The sequence below is a fragment of the Ostrea edulis genome, chromosome 6 (genome assembly GCF_947568905.1).
Source record: "Ostrea edulis chromosome 6, xbOstEdul1.1, whole genome shotgun sequence".
NCBI lineage: Eukaryota > Metazoa > Mollusca > Bivalvia > Ostreida > Ostreidae > Ostrea > Ostrea edulis.
Window position 1 is genome coordinate 90880551 of NC_079169.1, and position 22335 is coordinate 90902885.

Sequence of the window (22335 nt, forward strand, 5' to 3'; positions counted from 1 at the left end):
CTTGGCGTAAAAATTACTTATTACCCGACAAATTAACGATGCATGGTCATTTGACCAAGGTCAAGCGCACTGGTATAAAAATTCAAAAAGATATTTGTCCTTTTTACTATGGGGACAGGTCATATTTGGTAACCAAGGTCATTTGGTCAAAAAGTAGATCAATGATAAAGATGGTATATAATAATTGTTCATGCAAAATATTAAGGGTAATGATTCTTGATTTAAAAAGAACTTTGAAATACCATAACATGACATCAGTTACTATAGAAAGAGAATAATATGTAGCATTATTTCAGAATTTATTCTTTTAATAGCATTTGTCTTTTTCTCAGCCAAATTTAGTAAAAATGAAGACAACACCAAGAAAACCAATTTAATGGAACATTTTATTATTTCTATGAACAGTCTGAACGCCGTTGCTGAAAATAGAATAATCTGTAAATTCATTTCAAAATGCTACTCCTACGATATGGTAATATTGTTCAAGTAAAGACAACACAGATTTTTTTTTTCTCATGTCAATGAACAATTTCGCCGATGATATGAAAAATATACTTGTAATAATCTGTAAAAATCGCTTCAAATTTTACAAAATTGTACAAATGAAATAAAAAAAATAAAAACTCGCTAAGTCACACATAGAATTTAAAAAAATGATAGCGCTTTAAATGGAATAACCTATAAAATGACAAAATAAATTACAAGTCAGATTTTGTTTGATTTCAATGCGACTTCGCACATACGGAGACTTCAAAACTGTAAAGGGGAGATAATGCTCTTCATATTGATGGACACTCTTAACTGGTGTTGTTATAAATATACTTTTTAAAAATTTTAATAGCGCTTAAAATGGAATAATCTATACAATGAAAAACTAAGTTACAGGTAATATCTTGTTTGATTTCAATGCGACTTTGCACATACAGAGACTTCAAAACTGTAAAGGGGAGATAATGCTCTTCATATTGATGGACACTCTTAACTGTTGTTGATGTAATACAGTTTAGATACTTTGATATTAATTAAAATGCTACTACTATCCAAAATAACTAAGACACTTTACGAATGACTGGATAATTGTCTTTTCCCCTATTAGTAAATCCTATTGTTACCAGTTGAGCTACAGCCTCGGTGGAGATTTCTGGTAACACTCCAGTATTGATAAAATAAAAAAGTCATGCATATATCTACATATTGACAAAAATTTTTAAGTAAAGTATGCAGAAAGATTTAATCTTATTTTTACAACTCAACACTCAACGCTTCTGGGGTTTTTCACCCTAGGGTAATCGAAAATGTCAAAACAGGACACTACATCACAACAGCCTCTCAACATAAAACGTGTTCGTCATTTATTTGTATTCTACATACATGTATTTCACGACAACATAAATAAAACAAACATTGCTTTGGTAGGAGATGGGATTAGTATAGAATCAATATTCTATTCATCATAAATAGCTGGAGTGAAATGTTCATTAACATTCAGTAGTACTTTTCCACTATGAGCATCTGCATATTGATACATAGATTCTTACTAAAGATAACAATGATAATGAAATATGACTAACCTTAATGAGGGCGAATTGTTGATTGAAAATTAATGAAATGTGAATTGCGAATTCAAAGAGTCTTTTTAAGTTTTCCATTTGGAGAAAAGATTGACGCAGTGTGATGTATACCTACACTATGTTAATAAAAAAAAAAACACCAGTGTATTGTAATTAGTCGATTTATGAACATTCAATTAAAACGGTCCTTAGATGTGGAAAATACTGCGATTAATGACATAGACAAGAATTCTCAGATTCATTAAAGCACATGTTCATTAACATCGTAGGGTATTCTAAATCCGCTTGATTTCGTGATCGACAAATTATTACATGATGGATTAAACTACAATCGTGGTTTCTTGGCAGAGATGAAAGTTTGCTTGATAATTCTCTTTTATTTTTTATCAAGTATCCAGATATATTCCGAGGACATTTTCGGCTGTAATATCGAAAGTCGTCGACAAATATTTCAGTTACTTCCAATGTTCCTGATGGACGCTTTCTGCAGTCACATTATCTTGGCAGAGTTCATTCAATCAATTTTTTTCAGTAGTTTTAATAGAATGGGACCCTTAACGCACATCACCAAACTCTTCTTATTTCCAATGTACGAAACGTTACCAATTGTTTCCATTCTTAATGCTGGGATTGCACGCGGAGTCGTGGTCGACTAGTGAATGACTAGGCGTGGAGGTGACCGACATCTGATATCTGGAGGCTCGCGTCATTGTTGTCGCTGGCATTCCGCGAGAATTCCGCTTCGAACAGCAACATATCAGCTTAATAAAATGTTTACGGAATTTCTTTCCACTAAGGAAATAAAAGTAGAAATTAACCGCGTGATTTAGGTCGGAGAGGATGAATACGATTTGATAAATCAAGTAATACAGCGCAGTTTGATAGCTGCTCTGTTTGTAATTCCAGTAACCCTCGTAAATAAAGAAAATGCAGTTGGGCATTGTAAGAACGGTGAACACCACAGACACGGTCACCAGCATCACTGTGATCTGCATCTGCTGTTTGGACTGTTTCTGTTGAAGATTGGTCAGGTCCCTCTGTTTTTTCATAGAATCCCTTATGCCAATGATGATAAGAAAGTTCAAAAGGGTCAACGCACAAAAAGGAGCCATGGCAAACACAACGCCATCAATCCAATACCAAATCTTGGAATAAAAGTAAGTATATTCCGCCCTACTCTGGCAAAGGTATATTGTAAAACTTGAGTATCCTTCGTGCATTATTACAAAATGGTGGGAGTTGAGGCCAACCAAAATAATTGCCATTACTACAAGCACGATAACCACTTTCGTCTTGGTACAGATTTCTTGAACTCTCATAGGAAACTTTATGGCGATGAAACGTTCGGCGGTCATCGCAACAAGAATCCAATTTGCGTAATGCATGGCGAACGAGCCAAGAAATATCATTATCTGACACCCTATGTCAAACATCTGAATATCAAAAAAAGTTAATTGATGATACAGTTCTTTAATGATGAGACTCGCGGAATCCATTGTTGCTAAGGTGACCATAAAAACAGAGGAGGAGGTAAACGGTTTCATTTTGCAGACGGTAACGAGAGCTGCCAGGTTCCCAGGGACGCCTAGTCCCACTATGAAGTATAGATAGTATTTGTTAAGGCCCAGGGCTGCTTCGTATTCGTCGTAGTCCGTGAAGGATTTCTGAGGTGGTTTATCGTCTCCTCTGCAGACGATCAATGTGTTGTTGTCTGTGAACGTGCTGTTGTCAGAATTGTTGACAGAGAGTGACGTCATCACACACAATGAAGTAGTTATGTTGAACAATGTTGTTGTCTGGGTTGTGATATTCATTCTTTTTCATAAAACAACACCCCTGAAACACAAGAATAAAACAGAATTTAAGTCGTAAGGGCATATAACCCTTGGAAACATATTCGCCATTTCTCATCTCCGGTATCTGTGTCATGTGCCTCTATTGCAAAACGATGGATCGCTTTCCACAATCAACGCAACTCAAATATCGTGCAAAAATATATATATATCACACACACACCCCAAAAAGAACATGCCAACATTAGAATTTTAATTACTCTAAACATACTCTTTGTTTAATTTTTTCGGGGTGGGTGGGGGTTGGGGTTGGGTTGAGTTGAAGTGGAGTGGGGGTATATGAGGAAAACTTAGGCAAAAGAAAAAGAATTATTATCTCTGGTGCGTTTTGGGTTCAGGTGAGCTAAAATGATCGTAATGGTAACATAACCTATTGAACTTTTGAAGAAACGGGCCATATGTTTTGTTTTCTGCAGGAATCTGGTCGCCTAAACTCCATCCCACTTTTCTACATTCTGATGATAGGCAGCATACTTGTAATTCATGATATAAAATGGTCATCGAATGCTCACTTTTGATCTCACACTCACATGGCATTTTAGAGGTACATTTGTAGTCTGGCCATTCTACAATATGTCGATATACGAATTCTATACGCGTGATATGTTTGTTTCTCCTTACGGAGTTTGTTGATCTAATAACAAAATGGATACAAGACTCAGAAATATGGCGTTCTGGCCTCAAGACCATAAACTGAGAATATACCTAATTCTAAATTTCGAATCCAACTAACGCTCGAAACAATGTTCATCACCAAATAAAATTTTCAGTATATGTTTAATTATTTTTAATAAACCAGCAGTTTTTTTTAAACATCTGTGCTGGATAAAACTTAAGATATTTTGACTAAGTCTATTCGTCTATTTACTGTTTATGGTCTTCAGGCCTGATTAAGTCACCCTTAGGATATGAACGGATAACATTGCTACGAGGAAGGAGCAAAAATGCAGGGATGTGAAGCGAAAGTGTGATGCTGTAAGATTGGGGCAAAACTAATATCACAGCATCTACACTTCTTTGCACTCTCGCCACTTTCACCCTTCGCTTCCTCACATGAGGAAGTCCTAATATCCAGGGGTCCGTGTTTTCCCTAATTTTATTTTTGTATTCCTTATAGAAGTTATGAGATTGATCACTGTTCGATATCTTCACCTTGAGATTGATCACTGCTCGTTATCTTCACCTTTAAGGCTTTTCATGCGCATGCTCATGACAGATAATTCTTTCATGTGATTAATATAATACTTGAAATAAGATCATTACCATACGTTAAAAATTTGTAATCAACTTACAAATTTCTTTGCAGGAAGAAAATTTAGTCATGTTTGCATAAATCTAATATTTACATGTCCAATATTTTTTACCTTTGATATCTTTACCAAATCAAATGATAGCCATTTCTTCTTGAATGTGAATAATGTGCATATGAATTTTTATAAATATAGTACAAATATTTTAATGGCTGGGAATATTCCGACAGGAATGGAAGTAAAATGTAAACATAAAAATAGATTTCATTTTAGAAAGTACATGAGGGTATGAACAGCAAGTTTCACGTCAGCATTATTTTCATGAAGCACTTCACGAAGTATGCCGGTGCATAAAGCGTCGCAGCTCATGTCCTCATGCCCATGCTCCCTTCCTTTCGTCAGAAAATTTTGCTAAATAAGGTAAAAATAACGCATTTTGAAGGTGGAATCCCCATTGAAAACCAAAATTAATGGTAGAACATCCCCTTTCAAAACTTTCCCCATTCGCCCTTGCCTCATGTATTTTCAAAAAAGTGAAATTCATTTCTTAAATTTAATCGACATATGTACATTACGCATGTGTGTATATGGCAATACCCTAATCATGTACATGTTGTGACAGGTCATTCATTTTCAATCAAGCGAATTTGAAAACTGAGATATAAATACATTTAAATGTATGCTGATGTAGCAAAAACTTTAATACAACCCCAACGACATTATCAGATTCCAATTTTTGTTTCGTTTCAGTTTCACATATGCTTACTGACGACTTGCGATTGCAAAGAAGAGAATGCAAAAGGGTGAAGGAGCGCTGATAATTAAGGACATGTAGAGTAATGAGTAATCCTAGTTTCATCCTGTCGTCTTCGCTTTTTGTTTTATTTGATTAAATTTTTTATGCTCCTTCGCCCTCGCAACTTTGCACCTTTCTTCGTCACCCTATCGCATCTTCAGTCTAAAGCAAAGGAGTCGTAGATTGCATGGCCTCATCAGAACACAATAAAGCAACTATAAAGCTGCACTTTTCTGAAGGTTAACATAGAATATTATTTTTGAATTCCATTTTGTCAAATGTCCCAAAAATGTTAACCAGTTACAGCTCTGAATCCTAGCTAGATACATGTCGTCATGAACGTCGTCTCGGTTCGATGTTTTTTGAAACTTATTTCTCTTATTTTGATAAAACTGAAATTTCCAGGACAATGAATGATTGAATCTAAAATTACTATTGTAGAAAGGAAAATAACTTGGTTGCCATTAAGTGTCACTATGTAATGTAAAATGTAATAAAAAAAATCGCCCTCGACGACAACTTCGTGTGGTGATGGAAGATAGTTGTTATAAATCACGCGTGCCCTGTAGCAAATTCGTGCCGTTTCCTGTAACAAAGAGATTTCTTAAAATGTCTTTATTCCGATCCGTAAGTCTGGGATACGAAATATCATTCAAAGATAAACTAATTTGATATGCATAATATATCAGCTCGCTATATTGTAGATTTGTGTTAATTTGATCCTGCGCTAAAGAATTGAAACTGAGGAAACAGAAAAGCTCAAACAGCGGAATACTATTAAATCTTGTCATTTTATTAAGTCTGCAGTATGATTGCAGATTGGAGTCCGGATTAGGACGTGTTTGATGAGGGATTAACCGCTATCCTAGATAGAGATTGACCATTCACAAGATGGACGTTTTCGTGGCTGGTTTTGCTTCAGATGCTTTAATGATAAAACATAAAAAATAACATTGAACAAAGCAAAAAACAGCCAAATGAGGTTTTATAACAAATGTACCGCGTAATAAAAAGGGTGTTATTTCGTAATTGGAGGGAGAGTTGGCACCAGTTCCATATACGGAAATGTAGAGATTCGATGCTGCGTTTGCTTTTGGTCTATTGTTTACTAAACCACAAAGAGCCGCGTGGGAATATAAGCCCATGCTAATTTCACGGGAGTTTTCTGGTTCTCGTCACAAACAGGGGTTGGAAGTTTTTGCAAATCTAATATACCGACCTAAGGCCTTCCGAGAGAAATCTACGCCTGGCTATAGAGACAGAACTCGCATACCATTACAGATTCCTGACATAGACGGTATGGTGATGCACTCTGAGCCCCAGATTAATATCATTTGAAATTTCTCATTGCAAATAAGGAGATGATAGTGATACGTTTTTACTTGATTTTCCCCTGAAGTTTTAGTGCCCAATTCTCACAGATATTCCGATTCTTAACTACGAAAACCAGGGCCTCCGGCTTTGCATTAACTTTGAGGATTCACTGCCAAGTTCGGCATTGTTCAGCGAGAAAACGCGACGGACGAGAAACCGGTGCAAATTCCCTATAATTATTGGAATTTTCTGGGGGGGAAAGATGACACATCCAAGAGATTTTGGTTTTTTTCCTTCATTATTAATATCCTAAATTTTTTTTTTTTGGGGGGGGGGGTTCCAATTAAGACTCTTCGCCAAATTCCACAAAATGCAGCTTGTTCAACCCATATCTAAAATCCGTTCTGGGGGACCGTAGGCCTTTGAACGTGAATGAGAAACGAATTATAAATATCAGGGCCCAGTGGCACACGTTGTTTTTTTTTTAAAAAGTTGACATTATCCGTCCGTTATTCTTATAGAGATGTAAGAATCAACAGTTTGTTAACAGTTCGTTATTCTTATAGAGATGTAAGAATCAACAGTTTGTTAACAGTTCGTTATTCTTATAGAGATGTAAGAATCAACAGTTTGTTAACAGTTCGTTATTCTTATAGAGATGTAGGAATCAACAGTTTGTTGACAGTTCGTTATTCTTATAGAGATGTAGGAATCAACAGTTTGTTAACAGTTCGTTATTCTTATAGAGATGTAAGAATCAACAGTTTGTTAACAGTTCGTTATTCTTATAGAGATGTAAGAATCAACAGTTTGTTAACAGTCCGTTATTCTTATAGAGATGTAAGAATCAACAGTTTGTTAACAGTTCTTTAGCGTAAAAAATGAAATTTTTAAAAAAAAATAGACGAAGACAGAATTCAAAAGTTTGAATTACGCCATGTCGCGAGTTTTGCTAATTAAACAAAAATTTTAAAACTGTAAATGCATAGATTAATTTAGAAAAACAAGTACGACGAAGGAGAGATTCTATCTTCATAGCGCCAATCTTTAATTTTCTCTGTAACAAACCTAATCTGTGTTATAGCTAATCACACTAAACCTGAGCTTAACATAATGTTTCGACGTGATATTACAACGTTTAATTTCCTTTAATATTTGTTTATAATCGAATTTAAATATTACACATACCGAAGATGTTTTCCCAATCGACTATGAAATAATATCGTTTTAATCAAGTTTTCATCTTGTACCGTTAGACATTGTTAGCCAATTGAAGCAATGGCGATATGAGGAAAATTGACTTTATGATATACTTACCAGCTAACAGAAAGCTCCTTGTAGGAAGATAAAGCGTTCCAATATCCCGTGAAAAGTAAAATGAATCTGTTCTCGTAAAACCTAAGACCTACATCGCTTGCTTCGACCAATCTCCTGCGTCAGGAATTTACGTGATTGACAGCGTAATCAATGCCCAATTTCAAAGTAAACAAGACTCAGACGACCAACTGAAAGTTTTCTAAAAGCGATGTCATCTTCCTAACAAAGACATAGTGCATTCCAAGTTTCTCAAAATATGCGAATTTAATATATATATATATACACACACACAGAGTCTAGGCCCCATCATGGTTAAAACTCATGTATTAAATAGTTGTTGTCGTTCAGATGTGAAATGGACACGATAAAAGCCACGTCGGGTCCAGTACTTCGTTATTGCCGGCTGATAATTAAGAAATGCCTAATATTTTATTGGGTGATCGAGGTACAATGTATCACCCCAAAACTGCATCAATTAGGCGCATGCAGCGTGTGGGTAACCCGATCATCCGATTAAAAATGTTACAGTAATTTCTATTATTTGATTCCCTTTTGTAATGTTTTAAAACTTCATATATTATTAAAAAGACTCTTAATGAACATATTGATCATTTAAATAAAAAAAAAAAAGATTGTATGTATGTAATGGCGTAAACGCTTTCGGTCGTGTCATTTGAAGTCGGTGGTACCAAGAGCCAGTACGGTCACGAGAATCCGCTTTCTTCCGCTCATATAGATATAATATATAACATAGAAAACAAAACGAAAACTCGTCAGATTCATTATTATTAAATGATATTTCAGGATATTTATCTCATTACACTGATTATGATGGTGATAATGATGATGTTGACTGATGATAATGATGTTGAATGACGATGACGATGTTGAATGATGATGATGATGACAATGATGGTGTTGACTGATGATGATGATGTTGACTGATGATGATGACAATGATGATGTTGACTGATGACGACGATGATGATGACAATGATGATGTTGACTGATGACGACGATGATGATGACAATGATGATGTTGACTGATGACGACGATGATGATGACAATGATGATGTTGACTGATGATATATATATATATATATATATATATATATATATATATAAGAAAAAAGTAAACCTTCTCACTTGGTAAAGAGAACCTTTCATCTCCTAGTTGTGTGTAATTTGAATTATATGATCAGCTGTAGCATTCTTGCCCTGAGATAATTTTCTATAACTAGCCGCATCGGCGCATGTTTCTTTGTCGCTCAGAATTCAGAAATTGTTAATGAAATTTGTTTCTGTGAATATAACACATTAAAGTCACGGACTTGAAGCATTAATTGACTTTATGATACTACGTATATAGGTCAATCTAAAGTGACAAGCGGCAAATTTCTAAAAACAAAAAAATGCTGAGTGGTACGTTGACAGGTTTTGGGTAGTATCACAGGGATAAGCCCGTTTTGGGCCCGAACTCTGTGATACCATAAATATATTTAATATCTATATTCATGGTATCACAGAGTTCGGGCCCAAAACGGGCTTAACCCCTGTGGGTAGTGTGCATATCGTCCGCTTTGTTAGTGCATATGTACCTTCGCTTTCTGATACCTGGGTTCTTAAAAAAAATTCACCAACAAAAATCAAGATGCACAATACTCCCTGATTTATAGATGAATTCATACCCTCTCACTCATTATTTCGATAGTTGAGGCAATTAATTTTCTCAGCATCACTAGATCCAATGCTTCTCTGTGGAATTCTGAAAAAACCGAGATAGTGTGCACATTACAAGAACGATGTGATTGTTGTCAGGATCTTTTATCATCTTATAAACGTCTTTTCTGTTAATTAGCTGACATTACACATTTATTGCGGGGTAGCGAGAGCCAAGCTTTAAAATCACTGCACCCGAGGGAAATCTCCAGTCACATGACCTAATAAATTCTTTTGTAGAGTCTTACACATGAGTTAAATGTATAACAATTGAGGAATAAATATATATTTTTATAGGGTCTATACAAAAGAAAGTTTTGGATTATTTGTATAGTCTGTGAATCAGTCAAACAAATAAAATGTACATTTTTATGTTTTGAATAACTTTCTCTTTGTGACATAAGCATGAATTCCTAAATGGGAAAATACAAACATTCAAATAATAGGGAATCGTCCATGTAAGTAATTATAGAATAATTTAATGCAACAACTTCTGAGCATTCTATGACGTCATACAAATATGACCATACGTTTTGTCAGACATTAAACTTTTGATCTTGCCCCTTTACAACGTTTTCACGTTGTATGTTGTTGACGGTGATCATGGTTTAAAATTGCCGCTCTGGTATCAATTTGTGGCCGATCAAATATGATCATGAATATCTATTCTTAATATATGTAAACAATGTCTTCCCCCAGAGTACTATGAAATACATATTCTTGTGGCCTTAAAAGTTAGTTGAACAATGAGCGGAGACTAAGACAATTTGCGATTGCTTGCCAACATGAATTAGTTCCCGGATAAGAACATTCATACTTTGATTGACGCTGCCTTCGGTTATGATAGAAATCCTCTCGGCTAATTATCTTACTTACCGCCATTTATCGCCACCAGAAATGAGCGAACTTGTCCCCGAAAAAGACCAGAAAACGTGTCTATCATATCATCTTGTAAAAATTAATTTCAGCTTTCAATTAAAAACTTGATAGCTGTTCTGATACAATCTTATCTGTACCACTTACACATGCCGTTCACAATCACACATGATACTGCAAAAGATTATACCTATCACTTCTGCCCAGTCCACATGCATTCCAAGTGTTGGAAAATTAAAACAAAAACAAACATTTAAAAAAGAAAAGAAAATTGAAAACAGAAAAAAAGAAAGATAGGGAGAAAAGTTACCAAGAAAGGGGTAACGGATTAGTTCTAGAGTGCCATGGAAACTGAAAACAAGAGACCCCCAGCAGACGAAACACAATGTTGATAGAAACAACATCACTAATCTTTCGGTTGTCAAAACTTAATTTGACATTGAAATTATTTTGTTTTCAGTTTAGAGATCTTTGTTTATAAAGTGAATATCAGGTTTCGTGATCCACCTATATAAACAGCTTTATTTTGGCTATTAGTTTATTTTCCCGTTACGGCGGAATGAAAATATTTTTCATTGTAGTAAAAAAGTGAGAGAAAACGCAGCTTATTTATGAATAATTTTTTTTTTTGCAGCACCACTAAAGAATTCTGTTTGATATTCAGAGAACGTAGAAAAGCAACGACAGTCTGCCCCAATTGACAATGACAGGTTTACTTAAAATCTGGAAATAATGGATTTGGATAACTTACTAAATGGAATTTTCTTTCCACAGTACGGGCTTGGCTTTCTGATGATGGACATTTTCTTTCCTAGTTATGTATATTATTTTGTTTGCATAAAAGGGTTTCTTGCTACCGATTTAAAGGTAGAAATAAGAAACCTTCATTAAAATCTTACGGGTTTTGCATTTGTCATTGATTTGGTAAAATTTGAACAATGAAAAATCACACTCGAAAGAAGTACATGTATTACTGGAATTCATTTATTCACAAAGGGTATCTAACGGATAACGCGTGGCTGAATGTAGCATCTAGGATTATAAAATAATTAATGGAAAAGTGAAGATAATGAACAGTGATCAATTTCATAAATCGCACAAAGAATACAAAATGAAGAGTAAGGCAAAAAACGAACCTCTGGACATGGTAGGTTCAGTTGCCTAGAAGTGGTAAACATTCCCTGTTGACCAGTCACACCCGCCGTTAGCATTATATCTTGTTCAGGTAAACGGAGTAATTCGTAGTTAAATTTAGTGTGTAAAAAACGGCTTAACAATTGCATGGAAAGAAACACGTTATACAGCTTTCGACCTAATGACAAGTCGAATTTGCAAATTAGATAATTCTAATGATCATAGAATTTGCGAAAACCTGACTTTAAAGAGTCTGATGAAACCCCTGAAACATCAACGTTTTTGTCAGTAACTTACCTCGATTTAAAACTTAATCATCTGCAGAATATGTTTTCGCGTATCGACTCAGTTGAGAGACATAAACACCACATACAGGCTTTAATGGAATATTGCTACATAAATATGGGAAGTTGACGATGGAGAAGCTGAAGTCATCCCGTTTGTCATGAAGTTAAGTTGTCAGTTTGCCGTTAACTTCAATAAAATATCCAAATATGAAGCAGATATGTAAGACTCTGCACATGTATGTTGACATGGTGTCTTTTATTTAGAACTCACTGGGACACATATCGAATGGACGTATGAATGAAAATGAGTATTGTTAATAGACAAAACGTCGTCGATATAGCTAAATATTGAGGTTGAGGCCACGACAACAGTTTCCTTCTCATGTAGAAGCCTTTGAATAAATACGGCGTATCAATAGAAACTTAAAATACAGGCTCCACAGAATAGGATATCTCCTATCATTATATACTTTCAATTTCATCTTCTTTTTTTTTCTTTAAAAGTTTGCGGGCATATATCACACGATATATGCCTGGAAACATTCTGGCCCGCAAACATTACGTCACAATCAAATTTCTACGCCGTTAATTTTCAAATTTTTCGTGTTTTTCATCTTTTACTCACTTAAACCGATAAAGTTATTGTTGAAAATAAAATTATTGCTAGTTTCTAAATGAAATTGAAAGTATATAATAAAAAGGTTATAGACTTTGTATGGGAAATATGACGACCTCGTTTTTTGTCGCGAACGGACCTCGCAAGCTCGGTCCGTCTACGCGCCAAAAACCTCGGTCGTCATATTTTCCCATACAAAGTCTATAACCTATAAGCATTAACATGATATATTGTAAGATAGAACCCCTGTATATGATGCTGGAGTCTAACACAAGGAATTCATATTCCAGCTACACCACGTGTACATGTACATTACTCAGCCTTTTATATTGAACCCACAAAATCATTAGGAAGCAAGATCTTTGAGTAAGACAGCATCCTTTCAAGTGCATTTGAAATCTAATATAAGATGGACGATTTTTATTAGCTATTTTATAATTAAGACTAGAGTTAATAAAGCCAGAAGGGACCCTGAACTTTATAAAATAGTTCAATTCACAAGGCCGAACCAGCATACGGACAAGTTACATATAAGTTAATGTCCGAGTACCTCTCGGCGGCTCGTCATTCCTTAGAAGTAATGTAGCCTAGGCCCAAAAGGGGCCGAGGTCCATTGTTTTTTGGGCCTAGTTTGATCATCAACCATAATACCGGTAGTTGTCTAGTTGACTTCCAAAACTTAATTGCGCATGCTTAACTTGCTTCCGGACCTTCAGTGCGCATGTCTGGTTACTAAAGTTTAACCACTCTGTAAGCATAAGTTGCTGTGTGGTAGACCAAACATACGCAATGAAACCTCTTCCGGTTTTGACCAAAGGCAGTTCAATCGTACTATGGTTCAGCCCTAGTTAGTATAGCTGATGATCGAACTAGGCTAAGGAATGCAGAAGTACTCGGACATTGACCTACTTAAAATCCACCCCCACCCCCCGTTTAAATTAACTATGATTGTAACTCATATTAGAGAATCCTTTCAATACTAATGAATATCAGAATTTTAGTATAATACTAGTATAAAGTTTTGGCATATGAAACATCTATTGTTTTATTTTTCCAAAGGTTGACAAAGTACTCAGCGGCTCAGTGGATAGAGTATCTGACTTTCATGTGAAAGGTTTAGGGTTCAACTCCTATCTATGCATTTGGAATTTTAATTTGAAAATTATTATGCACATTTTCTAAAAACTTAAGCTTCATAGTGACAGAGGGGGATTAGAGCACAGGCACTCCATATTTTAATCAAATATCTATAATAAAAAGATGTCTTCCTATTTAAACAAGTTTATCAATAATGTGTTTACAGGAAGACATTATTTTTATTATAGGTATTTAAAACATAGATTATCTGTGGATTAGAGGGAACTTGTTCATAAAAAATATTTAACTCAACAGAACATTACTAACAGGTACGTAGTCGTCTGCAACTCTCCATTCCATATAAATAATGGAGCGCTTAAGGTAGCAGGGGACAGTTTCGCACTATAGGCCCGGTCAACTTTTTCAAAAAATGAAATTACCCCGTATTTGAAGTCAACTTTTTCAAAAAATGGAATTACCCCGTATTTGAAGTGATATTACATGTGTAAAAATGTATACAATAATTTTAGGATGCATGTCAAATGTAGCTGAGTGCTTAGTAAAAATGTTGATATACAACATGTAGGTGTCACCATGATTCCTAGCATATAGATGGGTGCAAATACGAAACTAAGACACGTGGTCAGTTGCTGAAGAAATTCCGGTGAAAACATGCAGGGTCTAGCAAAAGGTCTGTAGCTGTGAGGGAAGGTGGATGGCCCGATATGAGAGGTAGATTTTTGAGAAGGGCAGATAGGGTTCTTGATTGTGCACAGTGTCTAAATCCCCATGTTTGGTACTGTGATGGTGTGGGGGTGGTGCGGATTAGCCCAAATGAGGGAAAATCAAAGCAAAAAAGGGGAACCTGCTCAGAGCATGTTTTGTGCACCAGCACCATTATTTATAGATTACATGTAATTTAGGGTAATAATTTATTAACTACACTAATAGAAATACAAGTATTGACATAAAAGGGAAATATGATTTTTCATTAGTCTGTCATAATCTGACTTTGGTGTATACCCCCTATCCACATGTTTCAAAACCAAAGAAACTGTCCCCTGCCACCTTAAACAGTAGAATGACATCACAGCTGGATATTGATATTCTGTAATGAACAAGCACGATGTCGTGTAACTCTTTGAATGGGTTAATTTCTGTCGCAGTAATTTTTGAGCTTCCACTTGATCGGTGATTGAACGGTACAGTGCAATGCGTAGTAAATACATGATAGATTTCACCGTGACTGACGATTAAAATCAATATACGACAATCAAAAGGCTAATTACTAGAATATTTGTGGAGATTTTATTTATTGTCCCCCTAAACCAATGAACGATAGCAATTAATGCTCAATTGAATTCCCCTAAAACTGACCATAATTACAGGTACTATTAATTGTTTATCATCTGGAAAACTTACACTGCTGAGAACATGCCGGTGAAATATACAAGAAATGAACGAGGAAAAATTTCATGCAATAAAATGTTTTGCAAGTGTGTTTTTTCTTCAGAATTGCCAACTTCTTATCGTAAATTTATGTTTTACAAAGCTTGATCATTTGATATATTTATTTTTACCTCCTTAGATAACATTCTACAGGTTGAGAACTCTAGATTTTTCTGACATAACGCCCGTATGAATTTTTTCAATGTGTTTATTGTATAATTACATGTTGTATACTGATAAGCTGTAAAAACTAAACTGAATAATGAATCGCACATCGTAACCTACTTGCAAAGCATTGCAAGTTGCCATATGTGCAACTTTTACTAGCAAAGTTTCAATTCGTTAATCTCCCAGAAACCAGATCACTGGTCCATGAGGTTTAGATACAAGTATATATAATCTTTTGTTTGAATACGTATTTTTTTGTGTATCAGAAGTCAAAATAATGTTCTGGTACGGATATAAAAATGCAGTCATAATAGGCACTCGGGGGTTCTAGCCCTGGAGGTTATAAAACTTTTTTTCATACTCAAACTCAAACTCCATGCTTAAATCGTACTCAACTCAAACGTCAAGGTTATAAAACTTTTATAAAATCAATCTCATACTCAAAAGCTGTACATGCTCAAGATTTTTCAAATATTTTCGAAGCTTGCTCAAATTTGTACTCAAAACAAACATGGATGAGTTTGAGTAGGAGTACGGTAAACGTTTTATAACCTCCGGGCCTAAAACAGCATCATCGTCTGGAACAAATCCTGAATACCTCCTATATTCATAAAAACGCTTCATTTTCCTGCAGTGGCTGATTGTGTTAAGGTAAAATCCGAAATCCCTCTGACTCTTGTCACGGCTTTTATCCGGTGAAGCAAACTTTTCAAATAAGGGGGGTGGGGTACAAAAGATATATGATGCACTACAAAGTTTTATCAAAATATTGATCGTCTACTAACGATATTCGAGAATTTTAAACTTCGGCAAATTCAAAATTTCAGATCAGATCAGTGTGATATATCATCTCGAGCGTATGACTTATTGTTAATGCATAAATGTTCAACATAATATCATCTCCAGCGCTGGACCTACTATTTTATGTGCTTAACATGATATTATCTCCAGCGCTGGACCTACTATTTTATGTGCTTAACATGATATTATCTCCAGCGCTGGACCTACTATTTTGTGTGCTCGACATGATATTATCTCCAGCGCTGGACCTACTATTTTATGTGCTTAACATGATATTATCTCTAGCGCTGGACCTACTATTTTATGTGCTTAACATGATATTATTTCCAGCGCTGGACCTACTATTTTATGTTATTAACATGATATTATCTCCAGCGCTGGACCTACTATTTTGTGTGCTCGACATGATATTATCTCCAGCGCTGGACCTACTATTTTGTGTGCTCGACATATTATCTTGCGAGTGGGACTTTGACATACTACATGTATCGGAACTTATTATTTTGTGACTGCAACATATTATCTCGAACGTGGTATAAGCGTGATAGAACAATTACAATAAAATTACACTCTGGATTATGTCGCTTAAATAATCTCCATTATAAAATTCAAATCAAATTCTCCATGTGTATGTAAAACGAGACGCTGCAATGTTACACTATCTATAGGAACAATGTCAGTCAATACTATACATGTATATCTGTAAAATACTATTCATCAGTACAATATCACTACTATACAATACTATTTATCAGTACAATACTATACAACACTATTCATCATTACAATACTATACTATATTATTTATCAGTACAAAACCATACAATACTATTTATCAGTACAATACAATACAATACTATTTATCAATACAATAATATTCATCAGTACAATACCATTAGTATACAATACTATTTATCAGTATAATACTATTTATCAGTACAATACCATACAATACTATTTATCAGTACAATACTATTCATCAGTACAATACCACTAGTATACGATACTATTTATCAGTACAATACTATACAATACTATTTATTAGTACAATACCATACAATACTATTTATCAGTACAATACTATACTGTACTATGTATCATTACAATACTATGCTATATTATGTATCATTACAATACTATACTATATCATTTATCAGTACAATATTATACAATACTTTTAATTTATCAATGCTCTCGGAATGCAGATATACTGAATGAGAAATGTTCTTTAGTCATTTATTAAGTTGTTTTACAACATATATTGATTGATTTTTATGGTTATAAATTGAATTATCAGTCATCAACTTTATTGTTGCATTAGCAAATCTTGAAGTGCTGGCGAAATGTGTATCAATTTTCTCACAACCAGTTAATAAGTATGAAGGTATATCGTAGAATAATGACCGCGGTATTCCTTTGATCTTTGCAATAGCCGTGGTAGAATATCAGTCAATGTTTATAGAGAATTCACACTTATTTTCGTACACAGTTCACTTCATTTTCTGACCTCAGACACAATCACTATACATGTACTTGCTTGTCCGCGATTTGAACTTCGCTCATGAAATACGAATATTTTTATTTTTCTCAGATCGTGCTTACCTTTTTATCCGTTTTCGTGCGTTGCTCTCTTTTGTTTGTTTGTTATGTTAAATGTCAATCCATATTTGTCTTCGCTTCCAGTAATTACGAAACAATATAATGTTTCTCCCTCGATAATGTAAAGTCTAGCTTTGTATAAGCATTCGAATGTTATTTTCAGTATCATTGCAAGTTTCGTTCCAGTGATTCATAAATTAAGCACGTTTGAAGCGCAGTTTGAGCAGATGATGATTAGCATTTCAATCTCCTAGATCTGGAAATTAGATAATTTTGAACATCATTTTCCTGATAATTGTTTCTGACGAAATAGAAACGCTACGATAAGCGAACTCGCTGTGATAAATGAGACGTCAATTTCTTCGTTTCTCAATTGAGTGCAGACAAAAGAGAATACACTTTTGAAAGTTTTTGAGTAAAACAATTTCGGATTTTATAATTGTGCGTAAATTAATTATCAAGTACTGATTCTCAATTTCAAATTCCTGATTTGCATCATCAATTTCTTGCTAAATAAGTATAAAATAATTTGTGATGCTAATTTACGAATTTACAACTAGTTCAAAATTTATGACATCAAATCTTTTCATGCATAAGAAACCGTTCTACTTCTTCGCCAAGGTTATCCAAGACGTTAGAAAATTTAAATACCTTGACATTATTTTCTCTAGATCAGATTCCATTTACAAAGCAAAGAAAAACTTGTGTGAACAATCCCAAATCCAAATAGCAATGTAGGGCGTGATAAGAATAATTAGACATTCATTTCTTGGATGTTAGTTTAATTTGTGCAATAAGTTGGTCGTGCCAGCTTTATTCTATGGTTGTGACATTTGAGGTTTTGAAATCCTCAATAAATTTTTAAGACATGTTTTAATTTGAAAAGCAGTACTCTAAGATACATGTGTGGTGAAACTGACCAGTTCCCCTTTGATGTTACTATATAAATAACTAAGATGATTTTCTACTGATTCAGTTTTTTTTTTTTTACAATTCAGAAAACAAAATTATTTTCATTTTATGTAAAAAATTATTCACACCAACAAAATAAAAAAAACAACAACACACAAACACACCTTGGATGAACCGTATACCGGTATGCCAACCGTATACCGGTATGCTACATATTTAATTTACAATATATGGGAATTACCTCCTATATGGAATTATCGATTCTTATAGGTTTTGTGTAAACACCAAATGGATTACTGTTGGAGTAGAGCAGAGAATAAAAGACTATTTTGTATACAAAAGCAGTACAGTAATATCAACACGTCTTCTAGATGTCAGCATTATAAACTAGACTGTGAAAAATACTTCAATACATGTACTGTAGATCACTTTTATTTCGCGAGACATTATTTTCGTGTGGATACAATTATGTATTTATTTACTAGACATTACTTTCGCGAGAGTTTATTCCCGAGAAATAAATTTTCGCGAAAGGCTACTCTCGCAGTAATGGTACACGAGTCGTAGTCGGAACAAGCTTTAGTTGACTACAGAGAGAATCCGGGCACGTTTTCCGCTCATTATCTTCCCTTGACAAAGTTTTTTGTTTTCAGTCAAAAACTTCCCTACCGCTTAAAAACTTTGTCGGTGTTTTCTGCTTCTATCGCACTTAAAACTACCATTTTAGTATAGATTTGTTCCTGAGAAAATTCTTTTGGTATAAGTTATGTGACAATTCATTATTGATAAAGGTGCTACTTTTGAATTTTCACTTGTTTTGACTTTCATCGCCATTTTTCCATGTAATTGATAATGTCAAATTCACATGATTCGCCACCGTGAGGCATGGTCCTTACTATCTGCCTTGACGCAAGAATGATTTGTGTAATGTAACGCACTCTATTGTGATTGATTGATTGATTGAATGTTGTTTAACGTCCCTCTCGAGAATATTTCATTCATATGGAGACGTCACCGTTGCCGTTGAAGGGCTGCATTTAGGCCCAATGCTCGGCGCATATGGCCTTTGAGTAGGGAGGGATCTTTATTGTGCCACACCTGCTGTGACACGGGGCCTCGGTTTTTGCGGTCTCATCCGAAGGACCGCCCCATTTACTAGCCTCTTACGACAAGCAAGGGGGTACTGAGGACCTATTCTAACCCGGATCCCCATGGGATTACACCACCCTATTGTGAAGAAAGTGTCTTGCTTAAAAATACAGATAGATACACTTACATTTAGCATAGACTCAACTGATTTTACAAACTGAAAATCTGAAATAACAAATTCAAAGTGCTAATTTATCAGTAGAAAATTGTTAATTTGTAATTGTAAATAAGAAGAGAAGTACATGTACGACCCTAATGAGTTTCCGTACTGATATCTACAAAATGCACGTACATTGTTGATGTGAAACGTCGTCATTGAAGTGTTTTCAGAAAGTGAAAGATCGTGATCTCCGCCTGAAGGAATTCTGTTTTCCAGACAGCATTGTATTCACAAGAGGACAACTTATCTTTATACAAAAACATTTTCGCAGGATCGAAGTTGCTACAAACAATTTAAGAACTGCAGAAAATGTCTTCAGAACTCTAATTCCGCATTGTGGACAAGCATAATTTTCGCTGCATGTTAATGTCAGATTATGAAAGGTTAAATCGATGAGTGTTTTTCTCATACATTTGAAACAAATTGATATCTGTTAGAGTGTGAAACAGTTCCTAATTTGCGCCTTTTAAAATGGGAATCAATGATTTCGTTACTTCACTGTGAAGTGGACTTATTCAATGTATCCACTGTTAAGTTGAATTAATTGCTCACTCCACTCTCAAGTGGAAATTGGTTTCTCCACTGTTAATTTGATTAATTGCTGACCACATTATTAAGTTGAATTAATTGCTGACCCCATTGTTAAGTTGAATTAATTGCTTACTCCACTGTTAAGTTGAATTAATTTGTCTCTCCACTGTTAAGTTTATTAATTGCTGACCCAACTGTTAAGTTGAATTAATTGCTTACTCCACTGTTAAGTTGAATTAATTGGTCTCTCCACTGTTAAGTTGAATTAATTGCTGACTCCACTGTTAAATTGAATTAATTGCTGACTCCACTGTTAAGTTGAATTAATTGCTGACTCCACTGTCAAGATGAATTAATTACTGACCCCACTGTCAAGTTGAATTAATTACTGACTCCACTGTCAAGTTGAATTAATTTGTTTCTCCACTGTTAAGTTGAATTAATTGCTGACCCCACTGTTAAGTTGAATTAATTGCTGACTCCACTGTCAAGTTGAATTAATTGCTGACTCCACTGTCAAGTTGAATTGATTGGGCTCTCCACTGTCAAGATGAATTAATTGCTGACTCCACTGTCAAGTTGAATTAATTGGTCTCTCCACTGTTAAGTTGAATTAATTGCCGACTCTACTGTTAAGTGGAGATTGGTTTCTCCACTGTTAATTTGATTAATTGCTGACCCCATTATTAAGTTGAATTAATTGCTGACCCCATTGTTTAGTTGAATTAATTGCTTACTCCACTGTTAAGTTGAATTAATTTGTCTCTTCACTGTTAAGTTTATTAATTGCTGACCCCACTGTTAAGTTGAATTGATTGCTGACCCTACTGTTAAGTTGAATTAATTGCTGATTCCACTGTTAAGATGAATTAATTGCTGACCCCATTGTTAAGTTGAATTAATTGCTGATTCCACTGTTAAGTTGAATTAATTGCTTACTCCAATGTTAAGTTGAATTAATTGCTGATTCCAATGTTAAGTTGAATTAATTGCTGACTCCACTGTTAAATTGAATTAATTGCTGACTCCACTGTTAAATTGAATTAATTGCTGACTCCACTGTTAAGTTGAATTAATTGCTGACTCCACTGTCAAGTTGAATTAATTGCTGACTCCACTGTCAAGTTGAATTGATTGGGCTCTCCACTGTCAAGATAAATTAATTGCTGACTCCACTGTCAAGTTGAATTAATTGCTGACCCCACTGTTAAGTTGAATTAATTGCTGACCCCACTGTTAAGTTGAATTAATTGCTGACTCCACTGTTAAGATGAATTAATTGCTGACCCCATTGTTAAGTTGAATTGATTGCTGACCCCACTGTTAAGTTGAATTAATTGCTGATTCCACTGTTAAGATGAATTAATTGCTGACCCCACTGTTAAGTTGAATTAATTGCTGACTCCACTGTTAAAATGAATTAATTGCTGACCCCATTGTTAAGTTGAATTGATTGCTGACCCCACTGTTAAGTTGAATTAATTGCTGATTCCACTGTTAAGATGAATTAATTGCTGACCCCATTGTTAAGTTGAATTAATTGCTGACCCCATTGTAAAGTTGAATTAATTGCTGACTCCACTGTCAAGTTGAATTAATTGGTCTCTCCACTGTTAAGTTGAATTAATTGCCGACTCTACTGTTAAGTGGAAATTGGCTTCTCCACTGTTAATTTGATTAATTGCTGACCACATCATTAAATTGAATTAATTGCTGACCCCACTGTTAAGTTGAATTAATTGCTGACTCCACTGT

The 22335-nt window shown here is 34.8% G+C and overlaps 1 protein-coding gene across 1 annotated transcript; it reads right to left on the bottom strand.

Moving 5' to 3' along the window:
* Window positions 1-359: 359 nt before the first annotated feature.
* On the bottom strand, window positions 360-8290 carry LOC125646335 (gastrin-releasing peptide receptor-like). Its single transcript, XM_048872572.2, has 2 exons — window positions 8102-8290; window positions 360-3407 (listed from the first exon to the last, which is right to left on the bottom strand). The coding sequence occupies exon 2, from the start codon at window positions 3383-3385 to the stop codon at window positions 2171-2173; it is 1215 nt and encodes a 404-aa protein (XP_048728529.2). The 5' UTR covers window positions 3386-3407; window positions 8102-8290; the 3' UTR covers window positions 360-2170.
* Between the last annotated feature and the right edge of the window lie 14045 nt (window positions 8291-22335).

Coding starts and splice junctions, on each gene's coding strand:
- LOC125646335 (XM_048872572.2), bottom strand. CDS start 3,385: ATGAATATCACAACCCAGACAACAACATTGTTCAACATAACTACTTCA.